This window comes from Carassius auratus, chromosome 27, assembly GCF_003368295.1.
Source record: "Carassius auratus strain Wakin chromosome 27, ASM336829v1, whole genome shotgun sequence".
Taxonomy (NCBI): Eukaryota; Metazoa; Chordata; class Actinopteri; order Cypriniformes; family Cyprinidae; genus Carassius; species Carassius auratus.
In genome coordinates this window covers 10,329,678-10,346,053 of record NC_039269.1, presented here as the reverse complement: position 1 = coordinate 10,346,053, position 16,376 = coordinate 10,329,678, and the positions used below count along the sequence as shown (strand labels likewise).

The 16,376-nt window shown below is 38.2% G+C and overlaps 1 protein-coding gene across 2 annotated transcripts in view; it reads right to left on the bottom strand.

Moving 5' to 3' along the window:
- Window positions 1–807: 807 nt before the first annotated feature.
- The window catches only part of tnr (tenascin R (restrictin, janusin)), a 128,047-nt gene continuing 112,478 nt past the window's right edge, over window positions 808–16,376 (bottom strand). For both annotated transcript variants that reach the window (XM_026205816.1, XM_026205817.1), the window contains 7 exons: window positions 14,629–14,759; window positions 12,896–13,028; window positions 12,417–12,568; window positions 11,080–11,176; window positions 4,924–5,085; window positions 4,608–4,771; window positions 808–3,340 (listed from right to left, as the gene is read on the bottom strand). In XM_026205816.1, the coding sequence (XP_026061601.1) occupies window positions 3,224–3,340; window positions 4,608–4,771; window positions 4,924–5,085; window positions 11,080–11,176; window positions 12,417–12,568; window positions 12,896–13,028; window positions 14,629–14,759 (956 nt within the window). In that variant the 3' untranslated portion in view covers window positions 808–3,223. The remainder of the gene's footprint in view (window positions 3,341–4,607; window positions 4,772–4,923; window positions 5,086–11,079; window positions 11,177–12,416; window positions 12,569–12,895; window positions 13,029–14,628; window positions 14,760–16,376) is intronic.

Below are 16,376 nucleotides of genomic sequence, written 5' to 3'. Positions count from 1 at the left end.
TTCCATATAAAGGCAAATGTTCAGCACTACAACATAAGCCATGTTGATGAACTTCAGGTTATGAATCTGCGATTTGGTAGTTAACATCTGAGCTCCTTCGCAAAGCTTTGTTTAATGATATTCACTACAATTCAATAAACAAGAAGTTAATATTGAGTAACTTACATTTTAGAAGTAATACTGTTACTGTTAATTTTTGCATAAAGGGATCTGGGTCTGCGAGCGGCACTTGTTCATGATGAATCAGTGTTTTCAATGAATCGTCTGAGCAAAGTTAATGACTCACTTATAAACTTACCAAACCGGTAACTTTATATCAATGTGACTTGCAAAAAAAAAAAAAAAAAAATATCCACACCAGAATCCCTTATGAAACAAAAATATATTGCAGTATATTGGAAAATATCATGTAATATATTAGGCATATATTCTTAAATATATTTATTTTTTCAAATATATTGCAATATATCGAAGCGGTATATTATATAATATATGTATCGTCAATATATTATTAAATGTATTCAAATATATAAAATATTAGAAAATAAAAAGGGAAAATAATATATTACAATATATCACAATATATTTTAAGAAATATATTGGTAAATATATTTTCCTTTCGTAAGGGAAATGCACACAACGGTTTACAGTTAAACATCCAACTTTGGATGAACCGCATTCTGTCAATAAAATTTTTATTGTTGAGTATGTTAACAAAACTGCTAATCATTTATAGGTTTGTATTTAGTTACACAGCCTGCAATGGTGAAATAAATAAATTCACAGTCAAACTCAGATTGTTTGAATATTTTATTAATGTGTAGAAAATGTATTAAAAAAGGAACTATACAGCACATTATAAGTTAAACTAGAGCTAATTTGATCTGTTACAATAATATCCAAGGTTATCTGACAATGTGGTTAGCGAGTTAGGGACAAATGTCTTAAAGACCGTTCTTTTGCACACATTACCTGCTTCATTAGTGTTCATGCTAAACACATTTTCCAAGAGCCATAGAGGTAAAGGACAAGCAGTCAAACATTTTTACTGCTCTACAACATCCTCTTAGGTACAAAATGTAGGGATTTTTACAATATCATAATGAAATTAAATAAACGTATATGAGAGTGAAAAAATGACCTAGTTGCCTTCATAATACAGAGTTAGAGTTCCAAGCGTTCTGCGTAAAATGTTTTTAAGTGTGTTCCCATGGTGAATGTTGAACCATAAGTGGTTTGGCGGAATGAAAGAGACTTGAAGTGCCCCCACCATATGCCGAGTCAATGAATAATGAAGGAAAATCTGCTTTCTCTCTCTGTCGAGAAGCTGTCTCAATCAGTCAACACAACACTAAAGTCTCTATTCCTCTTTCAGAAATTACTACAGAAGGGCTGCTTCACAGTGAACACACAAACAATTAGTTTTCTGACGGAAACAGTTAGAAAACAGAAGAAGGAACACATATTTCCACCCATGTTCTCAACAGAACAGTAACTGGAGAAAATGATGCCTTCTGGTGCAAGCAACATGTAAGTATTTTTCAATGTTAAATGCAATTAGCTTGAGCTGATTAAGAATTTACTTGGTTTCTAGTTCCCATCCCAGCTGCTGCTACGCTCTCTAATCTCACCCCTCTAAAAGGAAAGAAAAAATAAAAGCAAAGGAAAAGCATAAAAACTCTTTGAAGAAATCATAGTGCCGTCTCTCAAAAGAGGCTCATTAGGAGATTTGCGACTATGTGAAACAGGTGTTGTGAGAAGCAGAACTACAGAGAAATGAAGAATATTTGTCTACAGCCTTACAGAAATGAGTAGAGCATACAGACAAATTAAAGAAGGAAAATTGAAATGATCTTGCTGAGGTAAAAGTTACATTGTATGAGGAAGGTTTAGAAGAACATGACATGGTCGTAATACTTCACAAACCTTTCAATCACTTTACAAAACACACTGAGGTCCTGTTAAACTACAGAATGAAACACTATATTCTTGTCATGTACAAAAAGGTAAACAAAGAAAGGCTATGTTCTAAGTTGCACTAGGAGTTGCATTACTTTTGTGACCTATTGTGTGTATGTCAGGTCTTGAAAGCTCCAGCTTGACTGCTTGTCAGCAGGTTTCTGTCTATGAAAGGAACAGAAGATCTATGAACAGGACCCTTCAGATGGTCTTCAGTCTGCATGTACTACTGCAGTGCAAAACACAGACTGCAATTCTCCTGCACTCACCTATGAATTGCTATTAATCTAGAGGATTTACCAAGACACAGATGGACACCATTAATCTTTCAAGTCTACAGGAACAAAACACTCAAAGCATGGAGTGTGAAACATAACTATGCAAAAATTCTTACAGTGTTTCACATGTACATATCAGTGCTCTCAGGACAGTTAACCTTAACAAAAAATTAAATAAACTCTGATGTGGGATTATGTAAAATTATTACTTATCAGCCTTGCACGAAATTGCAGAATTTGTAATTAAAATTAAAATCAAATATGGGGGAAATTATATGACTGAAAAGCATGAGATCATTCTTTCTTTTTTCATTTACATCTGTTTTAACCTCAGATACTGAATAATTCTTTGGTTTCTGAGGTTTCAATAATAATAATAACAACATTTTGTGTTTTGTATAATCTTTTCCAGAAAACCCAGCATTTTCAACATCATCGACTGCAACACTTTAATATTACAATGGCCAGCTGTTACTGCACTGTTTAAATATGAGATAAAAAATCCAAATAAAATAAAACAAATATCGTTGGCTTCAGTGGGCAGTAAATGCAAAATATAACACTGTTATGGGTCACATGAACATGATTCGAAACTGACCAAAAATCATTCACTTACTTTTTTTTTTAAAGGTATTTCTCATCATTTATAAAAATAGAAGCATCTCATTTTAACGGGCATTCGTGTTCTTCTAAAATCTTTTATCTCAAAGGGAGAAAGGATCTTTTCTTCACTTAATAATGAGGTTCTTTCCCCAGGCTTCATACTGTAAACGTGCTAAAAATACCAAACCCTACCTAGTCTTCAATCTCCCGGAGCTCAACAAATAGCATTACACATAATAGAAAGTCGTCGAACCTCAAGGTTTACAATTTACATCAGACATTCGTCAAAGGGATTTTGTCATTCGAAGATTTAAATAAGTTACATCACTCCTTCTGTCCTCCTTGCCCTATTTAAAAATAGAAACAGCTAGTAGGACGGTAGATTAATGGGTGGACCTCCTCCGCTTGCCACTGATGCTGCGGTAGTTGAAAGGTCTCATCTTCATCTCCACAAAAGGGATGGAAAACTCATGGCCTTTCCAGTGATACCAGTTTATACCCTGTCGAAGTCAAATACATAATGTCAATACACAAACAGTTATTTATCTATGACCTCATTAACATTCGTACAGTAGGTATTCATACATGAAATGTGGTTCTAGCACAGATACATTGTCATATGTGACCCTGGACCACAAAACCAGTCATAAATAAGGGTCTTTTTTTAATATAAATCAGCTGAAAGCTGATAAATAAGCTTTCCATTGATGTATGGTTTGTTAGGACTGGACGATGTTTGGCCTGAGATACAACTATTAACTATCAAACAAAACAATCCATGTCATGACCTCTTTAAAGATCTGTTGAATTTGTAGATAAGACAGAGATTTTCAGATGCTGTCAGTATGTTAGTGATGTACATTTCAGTATCTATCAAAATGCATGAAATCATGTGTGTGATATTTATGTACAACACTGCTCAGCAATTCAATGTTATTGCCACTGAATTACTTCACAAAGAACACCTCTCAAAAGAATATTTTTCTTGTAAGAACCTTTATTAGTTTTCAGAGTGTTAACCTCTGCTGCTTTGATAAAATACCACTCATACCAATCGGAAATATGACCTTATCGGTTATAATAAGCTCCACCAACCCCCTAAAGCTTGTGAGAATGCTGAAATGAAAGCAGACAGTGAGACAACAGGACATGACACAGTGCAATTGAGCAAAGACGGCTCTAGATTATTTTTACCAATGGCCTGTGACTCTCACATATTGAGCTTTATTTGCTTTCAGTTAACTTCAAAATTGTTTCTGCATGTTTCCTGTCTCTTTAACGCCTGCCGTTGCAAACCCAACCACAAACAATGAGTCATAAAGCACAAAGGCCCTGTAGGTGTAAGATCAATTCGCTGAATTAAGATCGTAATCAGCGTAATTAGTTCCTATGAGATTTTTTATGTGCAGGCAGGTTTTGCCTTCTTGTAATTCCGTATACTGTATAGGCAGTGGAAACAACCCTTGTATTAAGTTGTTAAAACCACATTAGTTAAATTTCAGGTGCAAATAAAGGTCACATGCCATCAAGAGTCTAGTGATCTTTGAACCACAGCTCAAACCAAGCAGCTTTGTGTTGGTCAAACGATAGCGAATCTTGAATTTCTTGTTAAATGTGCATGGGAAACTTTTGCCCTCACTTGATTTTGCAAATCAAAAAAAGATTCCTATTGAAACAACTGGATTTCGCTTGCCACGATTTGGAGAAAATCAATTAATGTGACGGAACAAGACATTTCAGTCCAGTGTTTAAGACTACGTGGCTTACCTGACTATGTCTGGACTCTCCGTATTTGCCGTTAAGGTTGGCCCGATGACAGTTTTTGTACCACCAGGCTCCTTTGTAGGAGAGTGCACAGTTGGTGACAGCGATATCATTGTCCTTGTCCTTGGTAGAGAAAGGTCTGCTCTGGTGGTAGCTTAGAGAGTCACCTGAAGTAAAAAGAGAACATAATTAATAGGCTAAAACATCCCAAACCACTCCAGATCATCTCTGAGGTGTTTTAAATGATTGAATTGATCAAAAACAAGTTATTTCCTTTCAGTGTGTGTAAAATGAATGTTCAAATGTGGTCCAGTCGCACCTGCGGTGCCATTATACTCTCCTATCCGCAGTTTGTAGAGGCTCTTGGAATCTCCAATGGAAAACCTGTCATAGTTGGCATATACAGACTCCTGGCCATCTTTCATGTCAATGCGGAGCTCATAACGACCTTGGGCTGCAATCTTCTGAATGTTGTCCAAGCCTGCATGGAAAAATGAAAAAAACAAACAAACATGTTCTAACATCCATACCATCTCATCCCTGTGTTCCAGTCCCTTAACATACTATATGGTTCTCACTGATAAGAGCCTATGATTTAATATAAAAGCAGTGCTCCTGTTTGGTGGTCCATCTCACTTTCTCTGACTCTTATATGTTGTGAAGATAAGGAGCAAAAGACTGCAGATAAACAGTCTGTTTATTGAAGATAATCAAATTTTCTGACTGTGCTGTGGAGAAATATCCTGTCCGGCTAAAGACACAATCACTTTTTGATAGCGTAGGTGTCTCTTGATAATAGAACTCCATCTATTTTGTGAGTATCTACAAGGATGTGCCGTAATTCTGAACTGTAGCTAAGCCCTGAAACTCACCTCAGGATTTAATGCCACAGACTGAACCTAGGAAGCAGAAAGGTGATGAACTGTAACAGTGAGGGGAAGTGATCTGAATTACCAGATGTGGCCAAAGAGCATCTTTAAAGACAGCCATGGTTGTAATGAGATAAGTTTAATATCATATATATATATATATATATATATATATTGTAACGAGTCAGCTGCCTCCTCCCTGATTGTCACCGGCACCCCGTCCTAAATCGCTGCCCTTCACCAGGCTCCCGACTGGAGTGGGTGTGTGAGAGGAGGGGCGCTGGACGGGTCAGGGCTGACGGCGTGTGATGGGGCACACCTGAAGGAAGTGGAGCCTCATTACCACCACTGTTTAAAAGCCCAACGCGCCTCTCTTCAGGAGACCGGTCTCTTCCCCGTGCATGCACACTGGTGTCCTCGTGGGTCCAGGAAGGGTGCGTTGAGGGACTCCCGCGCCACCAAGATGTGAGCTGCCGGACCCGCGATCCGGATGGGAACCGCACCCGTATACACGGCCGACGGGCCAGGATGCTGGGCCGTCCATCCCCTACCAGCGCCGCGGCCAACGAGAGAGACGCGGCCGCTAGGAGAAGCCGCCGCCCCTCGCGCCCCGGTCCGAGGAGGGGAGCGCGTGCGGCCGCCGGACTCCGCCCCTTGCCTGGACCCTTCCTCGATGAACACTGCCCGACTTACACAAACCCCGCAGCACGACGAGGACACCAGATTCCCTGTTATTTTGGACACTTTCCCCCTTTGGCCACTTTTATTCCCTGTTATTTTATGATTTCTGTTAATAAAAGCCTCTCCGAGGCCTGACGCCACGCCCACTGTGTCTGTCTTGTGCTCCTCCCGTGACACTGGTGGAGAATGCGGGCAAGGCGGGGCCTAGACAGCGCAGTTGGGAAACGTCTGGTGACGTCACTCCCTCTCGCTTGCAAATGTTCGTGAGAACCCAGACTGGGACGGAGGAAAACTGGGGACAGCCTCCCAGCCACAAAAGGGGTAAGTGTCTTCCGTTATTGTCATTTTACCCTGTGGTTGGTTGAGGCTGTCACTAAAACCCGGTTTCTCTGTCCCTGTTCCGGTGCGCTGCGAGAGGGAGGACCGCCCGGAGAGGAATCCCCGCCCACTCCGACCGTTTGGAGTCTGGTTGAGGATGGTAGCACTCCCGTGTGGGTGGCGCCCTGGGGACGGGGATGTCGCTTGGGAGGGGGAATGTGACGAGTCAGCTGCCTCCTCCCTGATTGTCACCGGCACCCCGTCCTAAATCGCCGCCCTTCACCAGGCTCCCAACTGGAGTGGGTGTGTGAGAGGAGGGGCGCTGGACGAGTCAGGGCTGGCGGCGTGTGATGAGGCACACCTGAAGGAAGTGGAGCCTCATTACCGCCGCTGTTTAAAAGCCCAACGCGCCTCTCCTCAGGAGACCGGTCTCTTCCCCGTGCATGCACACTGGTGTCCTCGTGGGTCCAGGAAGGGTGCGTTGAGGGACTCCCGCGCAACGAAGACGTGAGCTGCCGGACCCGTGATCCGAATGGGAACCGCACCCGTATACACGGCCGACGGGCCAGGATGCCGGGCCGTCCATCTCCTACCAGCGCCGCGGCCAACGAGAGAGACGCGGCCGCTAGGAGAAGCCGCCGCCCCTCGCGCCCCGGACCGAGGAGGGGAGCGCGTGCGGCCGCCGGACTCCGCCCCTTGCCTGGACCCTTCCTCGATGAACACTGCCCGACCTACACAAACCCCGCAGCACGACGAGGACACCAAATTCCCTGTTATTTTGGACACTTTCCCCCTTTGGCCACTTTTATTCCCTGTTATTTTATGATTTCTGTTAATAAAAGCCTCTCTGAGGCCTGACGCCACGCCCACTGTGTCTGTCTTGTGCTCCTCCCGTATATATATATAAAGGCTCATTAAATACCAGCATGCACACCATTTTTAGATATATATTTTTTGTTTTACTGACCCAATCAGTACAAATCTCAGCAGGAGACTGTGTTTTTACTTGATTAAAACCAGCCAGGCATCACACTGCATGATATCTGAGATATTACAGAATTGTATCACTTTTATCTCCATTTTAAGCCATGTACTGCATTTCAACAGCACACTGCACATTTTATTATCCCAATAGCATTGTTTTAAGCATTAACCTAACAACATTTGGTTAGATTTATGCTTAAAACATTAATAAACAATTTTCCAAAGGAGCAAAAATAATAATAGTAATAATGTATATTTTTTTAAAATATAAAACCAACCAACCAAACATATTTATTCAAGATATTATCTGAAAATTATTTCCCCTTTCTTACACAATTTTGCTTCTTAGGATAATGTACTGCATCAGTGCTTTATATATTTTACTGTAAAACAAGATAAAAATAATGAGAAATATTTTTTTTTTTTCGGTGCAATGGGGAATAAAATTAAACAATTGTAACAATTTCATCATAATGGTTAATGAAGAATGGGCTACATGCTTGTTATTATAGCATAATTTCTAAGCATAAGCTGAAAATATACATACAATTAGTTCTGTGTTCTTTGAGGAAAAAAGACTGTAATTTTCTAATGCATTGCAAAGGAAATGCTACATTTTTTTATCAGTCCTGGAAGGCTGCATTGAAATCTCCTGGAACTGGCTAGTGGAGTCTATTACTTTTCAGAATGACTTTGCGCCTTCTTCCATAACACCATATCTCTATAGTACTGTCCTGTCTGCATGGTTGATCTTCAGCTCCATTACCAAAATATACCATTCAGGAGTAACCGAGTGTCATGACCAGGTGAGGAATTATAAGGACCATGCAGAAGTGAGGAGCACCATGGGAAAGCAGACGTGCTCTCTACTTTGAATGCTTGAATGGAGAAGCGCAGCAGAGTTCATGTCTGCCAGGTTTTGTGCTTGATGAACAGACAGTGTTTGTCGGGGATGTAGGTCAGTAAAAGTTTTGCAGATAAATAAGAAATGTATGTAGTGTTAATACTGTGTAAAAAAAAAAAAAAAAAAGATTCTCAATAATTTAGTATACCAGGGGTTACTGCATCCCACAAGACAATTTATGTAGACTATGTGTGCACATAAGTGGTTCACAGGTCCGCATGTGAGACCAAAATAAAAAATGCGATGTAATAATAAGTTCTGACAGCACATTTGCGTACTGATATGATTGACAGCTGTTAATGACCAATTACCATTTTAGATCGACAAACTGTACTATATAAGATTTATTTTCAATCTGAAAGCATAAATCTAGTCTAACCCATGTTGTTTTCAAAGCACAATGATAACTAATATAAAATAATTGTAATTGTATGTAAGACTAGGCCTTCCTTTTGATTTTAAATTGTATTACCACACTTTAATATTTAGTGTTTTAATATTTTCCTGAATGCACTGTAAGTCGCTTTGGATAAAAGCGTCTGCTAAATGCATAAATTTTAATTTAATTTAATTTTAGTGTATTATTTTATATATATATATATATATATATATATATATATATATATATATATATATATATATATATATATATATATATATATATATATATATATATATATAAAAAAAACTAAGTAAATAAAGTGCAATAATATTAAAACTATTATTAATAATTTTTTATAGTTATTTTTAATGGGTCACGCTATATGCAGTATATGGACCAAACCAAATCTCCAGGTTCCCTTATGAGAATAAGGCTGAAAAAAAAAAAAAAAAAGATGTGCACCCCTGTATATGGCCATCAAGGTATTTTCATTTAAATCTGGTATTAGTATACACTACCTTTCAAAAGTTTGCGGTCCGAAAGATTTTCAATGTTTTTGAAAGAAGTCTCTTATCCTCAGCAAAATTTAATTTGATCAGCCTTTAGTATCTTACATGATCCTTCAGAATTCATTCTAAATTCTTTACATTTCTTATCATTGTCGATGTTGAAAAATTGTGTTGCTTAATATTTTTGTGTAAACCATAATTTTTATTTAATTAACAGAAAGTTCAAAATACATTTTTAAGTATAAATCTTTTGTAACATTATAAATGTCTTCACTGTCACTTCTGATCAATTAAATTCATCCCTGCTGAATAAAAGTATTAATTTATTTTAAATAAGTAAAAAATATAATAATAATAATAACAATAATAATAATAATAATAATAATAATAATAATAATAATAATAACCCCAACTTTTAAATAGTAGTGTACGCTATATCAAAATATAGTTATATTTTTCAGGAAATTCAACCCACAAATAGCAGAAAATTAAAACAGCCTATTTTAATCTTATATGAAACTTGATGGACACAAACACAATAAAGATTTTCTTCAGAAATAAACTATAAGACTACAAAACAGCTTCACATTACATTAAAGGTTGAAAAGCCAAAGACACATCAACAAGGTATGATACCATAAAGGCCATAAACAACCTACAGTTAGACCATGTTTCCACCAAACACAAGCGGAGCGTCACAATGTGGTAAAACTAAAAATATAACAAGCTCTCATCTGTGATGCAGTCTTTGCAGAACAGATTATTTTCAGCTCTTTTTTCTTTTTTTTAAATCACACTGTGGTATTACAGAGAATTTCTGATGGCCACACAGCCGTTTCTTATTATTACTACGGTAAGAAGACATACTACTGATTATTGTAGGTGTGTTTACTTCAACTTCAACATACAGTAACAGCCATGAAGTGATGATGAGTATATAGTTTGTGAAGACGACTCTCTTCAATGCAGAACTTCCACAGACAATATTTGCTTTCTGCTCATGAGTAAAAAAAATTCAAATGAGCTCCTTCCACACTAAATATAGCTATACTTATTATCCAGGCATAAATGTCTGCAGAGGCATAATTTGTGGTGTTTACTTTTTATCTGTAATTGAGACAATGCTTTGAAATCCATGGCAGGCACAAATGCTATTTTTTCCCTTATTTTTAATGAATATAATAATAGCTTTCTAATATTATTCAGAATCAGGGATAAAAAGGAAATGGGGCTTTATTGTTTTCTATCAAATTGGATTGTGATGAAAATAATTACTGGATCATTTAAATAGAATCTGAAAGCTCAGAGTCACCATGACAGACTGAGGGGTCCGGGAAGCACAGAGCACCTACAAACACAAGATAGCGCATGCGGGAGGGCACACAGAGAATTTCAAAGGATGGTGATTTAATGCAGCCTCTCACAGAGCTAGAAGACTTTGTGTCATTTTCATCTTTATTCAGAGCAGCCCCACGCTGTCTCTCATTTGAAAGTGTGATCCGTATAATGCAAGTAAATAGGCGTGTTATGCAGTGTCCCTGAAGCAAGTTAGGGTTAAGTACTCAGCTACAGCTTATCTAATATATATATTAAAAAAACGTCTCATTACTAGTCAAGAACACTCATCACTGAGTTACATTTCCAGGACTGGAGCTTAAATAAAACTCAGTCATTTGCCAGAAAGTGCTGACCAAATTTAGATCAGCCTGAAGAGATTAATGGGGCCTTAAATGACTATATTTTTAATGGGTCATCACGTGGCAGCTTTTTTTCCCAGACAGCTCTAACTGCTCTGTCTATAATTCAAGTGTATTTCACGTCTTCTCACCGAGCCAGAATTCATCCTCCAGGTTACCGAAGCCGATCTTGTAGTCACTCCACTTCCTGGAGAAATCAGTCAAACCGTTCTGACGTCGCTGGAACACCTGAAACACAATCAACAGAGGTACAGCTGCAGCAGAACACGCTACGCCAGTTCAATATAATGCATTTAGGGCAATATGGAGCACATGAATGGCAATTGATCCCAAAAGTGGCATTTTACTTTGGGATGATGGCATCTGCAATAGAGGCAGCTGTGCCGATGGTCATGAACAGTAAAAAGCACATTGAAAAGACCAGAATGCACAATTGCGAAAATACGGTGTTCTTCAAATAATGGTCTCTGGTGTGGGATGCAGGCAGGGTCCAAAATGTTCACTTGTTGTGTGCCAAAGGCGATTATAGCTTTTTGCCAATTGGCTGCTAACTTTATGAGGAAAAGGCAACATTATATGGTTTAAGTCAAATAGTAAAATCGGTAGTCTAATTTTGTTGATGTAAGTGGCTCATGTCTACCAAAGTCAAATTTTTCCTCAACATTTATCTTGAAAAAGTTTTTTTTTTTCTTTTTTTTTTTTTCAGACCTCCATGTGGTTTCAAAAGTGGCAGAGATTGGCTCATCTCGTTTGTAATAATAAAATGTAGAAAAAAAAATACAATAAAAAAAGCATAAATAAATAATAATAATAAATAAATAGTAATAATAAAAAATAGCACTATTTATAAAAATGGCTAAATAATCTTGGCTCATACAAGCAGTGTGAACCAGGAGAACCCTGCCAAAAAAACCTCAAATAAAAAAACTTTCAAATATGTAATTAAGGCCCCCCTTGAAACATTATTGGGCTATTTTTGGGCTAGTTTCAAGTAGCAATTGGGCAGGTATTGTTGCGAAAACAACAAGTCCATCCATCATATAAAGTGCCCCACTCAGCTCTGGGGGGTTAATAAAGACCTTCTAAAGTGAATTGTCTCTTGTACACGAGTTCACGAGAGAGTGTCATTCCAGCGGATCACATTATGGTTTATAAAGTTTTAAATATGGATATTTTTCTAACACAAATGCACCAGTTCACTTCAGAAAATCCTTATTAATCCCTGAAGCCACTTTTTATGATGTATGGACAAATGTTTTCTGAATCTTGCTGATCACGCTAATCTACTAGCTAGGTTTGCTTGTGAACAGCATTGTTTATGCCAGCAAAGAAAACGAGCAGCTTGTCTTTTCAACAGTGGCGAGTCCTATGATGTGCCATTGTGGGATTTTGTGTAAATCATACATTGTGGCAGACATTCAGTACAATACATACAGACTTAGATGTGATAGTCAGATCTCTCACTCACTATCCAGCCGCCTCCGTCGGTGGTCATGTCGCAGTAAACCTGCACACCTTGGCTGAGGTCTCTGTTGATGTAGATGGTGTAGATTCCGCTCAGCGTCTCTCCGTTCAGGAGGTGTTGCGCACAGTTCTGTGGCGTGGGAAACAATTGGTTTCCTGAGGAGGAAAAGGGTTGAGAAACATCCAAAATAACAGAGCAAAAGAAAGCGAGGGGCCACTGGGAGGTTAATGAGCTGTGATTTACATCGCAGCCATGATAATGGAGTGCGAATTTGTTGATGTTATGAAACACTATCTTTGGAAGTAGGGTCCTTGAAAAGTCGCAGAAACACAAGGTAATAAATGAGGGATGTGCACAGATGCCTTGAAGGTGTCGCTACTGATTTGTACTTGATGGTGTTGATGGGCCGATTGTGTGAATTTGCACCTAATGAGGTGAGTGAACCTGATCTGAAGTCTACAGGAGATGTGGAAGATTTGCACCTGTTGTGAAAGATGTGGAAACAATGGCGCTGGTCTCTAATCCTCTGGCGGCTTGCAGTCTCACAGTATATTCGGTGGTCTCCGCCAGCCCCTCGAGCCGGATCCATGTGTCTTCGGCATCTAAGATCAGCTCCTAAAACGCGATCAAACACAGTCTACTGATCCACAGGCACGCAAAGGCATTAGTACATTACCTCCGTTCAAACACTGTAGACCCAAACTAAACAAAGAACCACTCTGCGGCAGAGCAGGTTTGTGGAAAACATACCAAGAGATAGTACAAAGAACAGCAGCTCTTTGCATTGTGGGTGGGAAAGATATTGTTCAAAAACAAACAGAAAACAGATCACAATCACTTTAGGAACTGTCTGACAAATTGTTGTGATCCCAAGCTTATTACTGTTGGGTGCTTTTCATACAATACTGCCTTTCCTCCCTGTGTTTTTCTACAATATGATTGGCAGCTCTAAAGCCCAGGATGGGGGAGGAAGAGTCTTATCAGGCCCTAGTGCTGCTGGGGAAAGATGGCGTTTCTATTTTGGTCTTCGGCTCATGACAGTTCACTTCCCCTCTTTTGTTTTTTGAAGAAAAAAAAAAAAAAACTTTTATTGAACTAATCTGCCATGTGCCATGTGAGGATTCACCAGGGACCTCAACGAATGTTGTCACACGTGACCCAGCCTTGAGGTGTACGAAATGTGAAACATTTGATCCAATGTTCATTATTTTCCAGGAAAAAAAGTCACACATTCAAAGTCATGTGTTTTCGAATTATGCAGCACAGCAGTGTTTTAATGAAGTCACATCCAGTTTGCTCAGTATGCAGAAGATATTGAGCAAGTACTTTTTATAGGGAAGCTGGTGTATGTAGCAGAGTTTGACTCATTTTTATGTTCTCCTGTCGATCCTTTCTCAATCCTGAGTCTGAAATATGGGTTGAGGCAACACATAGTGGATGCAGACAGTGTATTATTAATTTCAGCATTCTAAGTCTTCGAAAAAATCCCAAATTGTCTGGTATTATCAAAACTCTCAGCATTAGATGCCAGGCTAGCTGTAATGGAAAGAGAAAGCTTTCATGTCTAAGAAGCACCAGCAGGGTTTATATCATCTGTGCACCACTGACACCCACTGGACGGACACAAACACTAACAGTGGGCTGCTAGGTCAAAGCATGTTGCATTGATCGTGTGTGTCTGTTTATGGCAACATAAATCGAAAGAATACAATCCATAACCTTTTGTATTTCCAATTGCGTTTTCCCATCAGGCTGGTTAAATAGATGTCCAAAACAGATTATACGACAGTGATCATGCATTACAAGTAATGCAATTATTTAAAACGGATACTGTATCTACTGTATCATTTCAGAGAAATTATTTCAGGGAAGTCTTTAATAGGCACATTGTGCTGGAATGAATTTGCTAAATGATTTCATTAATATTAATGAGCAACATCAAAACCATGAATTAAATTGAGCTGTTCCGATAGGAAGATCTAACAGCTTCCTTAGATGGTTGATCTCTGTGAGATGTAGAGATCGTGAAGTTATTAAAAGATCAGGCTTTACATCAAGCGCAGTTTAATTCTGAAATGCAATGAGCATAAAAATGTGAACAATTGTTATTTTTAAACCACCAATAACATGTTTACACAAAAGACATGCATTCTTAGTTATAAAACTTTATAAAAGCAGTTGTATTCATTGCTCAAGGTAAAATCCATATGCTTGCCTTTTGACTGCCGTCTGCTGCTTTGTAGGTCAGCATGTAGTTATCGATGTCTGCGATGGGCGGCTGCCAGGATATGAGGACGCTTCGATGGTTAATCGCACTAGATGTCAGGTTCTTGGGCGCATCCATGGCTGTTTAAACAAAGATCAAAAAGTCCCATTACCAGGTTTTCAAGCAACATTACACTACATAGACTGACAGCAACTTCCAAATGACTGAAAATACATAGATTCTAAAACCCTATAAATGAATGGTTTACACTAAATGTTAAATTGAATTTTTTGGTCAGATAATGATATTTACTTGTTTACATTTGTTTATTAAGTGTATATTTTGTTTATTTATTATTTGTATTTGTTTTGGTGGCTGTAAATGTAAGCAATAAAATGAAACGTCAATTTAAAACATGAGTTTTCTATGTTGGAATTATGTACAATGTTTAAGCTTACTTGCAAATGTTTCTGCCACATATAAGTATACGTTATGCTCACCAAGAATGCATTCATTTGATCACAACAGTAAATATACGATTTTAAATAATTCTTCAGTTTTATTTTAAAATTTAATTTAACTTTAATTCCCTTAAAGTTGCATTTTCTCAGTGCTTGGTGTCCCGACATCTTTCAGAAATCATTCTAATATGCAGTTTTTGTGCTCAAGATTTTTTTTTTTTTAAATTTTAAATGTAGACAGTTATTCTGTTTAATCTTGAGGAAACTATGACATGCTTTTCGGGAACCTTTGATGAACTGATGTTCAGAAGAACAGGATTTATTTGAAATAGATATCCTTTATAATAATATAAATGTTTTTTTTTGAACTTTTAAGTAATGTGACCTTGCTGAATGAAATAATAATACTTTAGAAGTGCTCGATTTCTGTTATGCATTATTTGTTGATTTTGTTTTGTTTTAGTATGTTGTCACATGCATTTATGGCTGAGGTTCAAAACTATCTGGCTTCAGCAATCATGAGCAGAGATGGCAGGATTCACAGGGGTCTTATTCCTAGCAAATGCTACTAAGATGAATGGGAATGCTAACAGATTATAGCTATTTATAATATCCAAGTATTTTAAAGTGGCTTTGTTTAAACCTACAAACGACACTATTAGAGCATATTTACACTGATGACCATGCCCCACTCTGATGCTAATGTCTGTGTATGGTGTGTATGTTTGGAGCGGTGTCAGCAGCACACCCGCTGGAGGCATGTTAACTGGTCGCTAGCCTGACGACAAAATAAATCACATGGTTGCGTGTAGTGTATGTTTCAGACACAGTGACAGATCCACTTCAGAGGGAAGACAATTAGTGTGTGTTCACCAGCATCCTGTCTCTCAACATGATCTCTTATCAGTCAATGTGCCACTCTCCCTCCAGCAGAGTATCAGCACACAACCTCAACACATGCACACACACACACGCACGCACGCACACACACACACACACACACACACACTACAAATGCTGATGCTTCTTTTCCATGTCTTCAAAAGCCATCATCTGCTGTCTATGTGCAGAAAACTAGATGTATTATTATTATTTATTTTTTTATTTTTTTATTGTTTCCTTCAGTGGGTTAAAAAAATACAGCTCTTCTTCTCAGATCCTACCTCTCATTTTCTGGAACTAAAAGTATGACATGTCTCATATATGAAATGTTTTGTTTCACAGGCAGCTCAGACAACATTTTCATAAGAAAAATGTAAAACTCTCACAGTGTTATGGAGGAGTAGAAAGTCATTT